The sequence below is a fragment of the Pyricularia pennisetigena genome (assembly GCF_004337985.1).
Source record: "Pyricularia pennisetigena strain Br36 chromosome Unknown Pyricularia_pennisetigena_Br36_Scf_85, whole genome shotgun sequence".
Lineage (NCBI taxonomy): Eukaryota > Fungi > Ascomycota > Sordariomycetes > Magnaporthales > Pyriculariaceae > Pyricularia > Pyricularia pennisetigena.
Window position 1 is genome coordinate 634 of NW_021940997.1, and position 1028 is coordinate 1661.

Here is a 1028-nt window from a genome sequence, read left to right on the forward strand (position 1 = left end):
CTATCAGTTTACCTCTTTTTGTTTTTGTGGTGGTTTTACTACTACCTGGCAGTATTGCATAGAAATACTATGGCATATCTCGGTGGAGATGTCACTATCTTGGCTTCATTCCTTGGCCGGTCAGCCCGATGAGTGACGTGTGGTGCTATCCTTTGAAATAGCCTAGAAGTATTTATTGTACAGAAAAGAAAAAGAAAAAGAAAAAAAAGGTATATTTGTCAGTCAGCCGCATCGCCTGTTTTTACTAGATACGGATTACATTACCCTACCGGTACGTAGTATGGACATCTTTTCCTGCGCGGCCGAAGTACCCCTCCCTGCATTGATATCGACCCCCATGATCAAGCTCGAGCTGGGCTGTACCTTGCTTAATCGACTTAGCCAAGAGAGACAATACCACCCTAAGCAGCTAGACTACCGTAGCACGGGCTCTCCTTTCCCCTCCCGCTTCCAACTAGACCGCCACAAGGTGTCATACAGAACTTGCTGCCGTCATCAGATCGCGTCTTTAAACCCCACAAGGACGCGGGAACCCGAGCATCTTGGCGGACGTTCCAACAGACGACCCTGCCTTCTTTTTTTCTTTTCTTTTTTTTTTTTTACCGCGTATTTTCTTTTCGAACACGATTTCTTTTTTCGCACTTGACTCAGTTCTCCTTGCTTATTGCAACGAGCGAATCTTTTAAAGGTAGAAAAAGAAAAGTGAGAAAGGCATAGACTGCGACCCCGAACGATAATAGAGGGAAGAAAAAGGAAAATATTAAGGTTAAGAAAAAGAAAGAAAGAAAGAGAGAAAGAAAAAAAGAGCCATGAGCACATTCACGTCTTCGGGGAGGGGTGGCGCGGGCAACATTGTCGACAAGACCAAGTCGCCTCGCATCGAGCCCAAGGACCTCGAGACGCCGACGCTCAAGACCTCAGTCGTTACGACGGGGAGGGGCGGCACCGGCAACATGGCCAAGAATGTAGATCCTGCCGAGACGCGCGCGATGCAGGATGTATCGCCGTAAGTCCTCTTCTTTTTTTTT

At 47.0% G+C, this 1028-nt stretch overlaps 1 protein-coding gene across 1 annotated transcript; it reads left to right on the plus strand.

The window, feature by feature from the left end:
* Window positions 1-809: 809 nt before the first annotated feature.
* PpBr36_11511 (uncharacterized protein) lies at window positions 810-1010 on the plus strand (the record flags this gene model as incomplete). The annotated part of the gene is made up of 1 exon (XM_029898611.1): window positions 810-1010. The coding sequence occupies one exon, from the start codon at window positions 810-812 to the stop codon at window positions 1008-1010; it is 201 nt and encodes a 66-aa protein (XP_029743064.1).
* Between the last annotated feature and the right edge of the window lie 18 nt (window positions 1011-1028).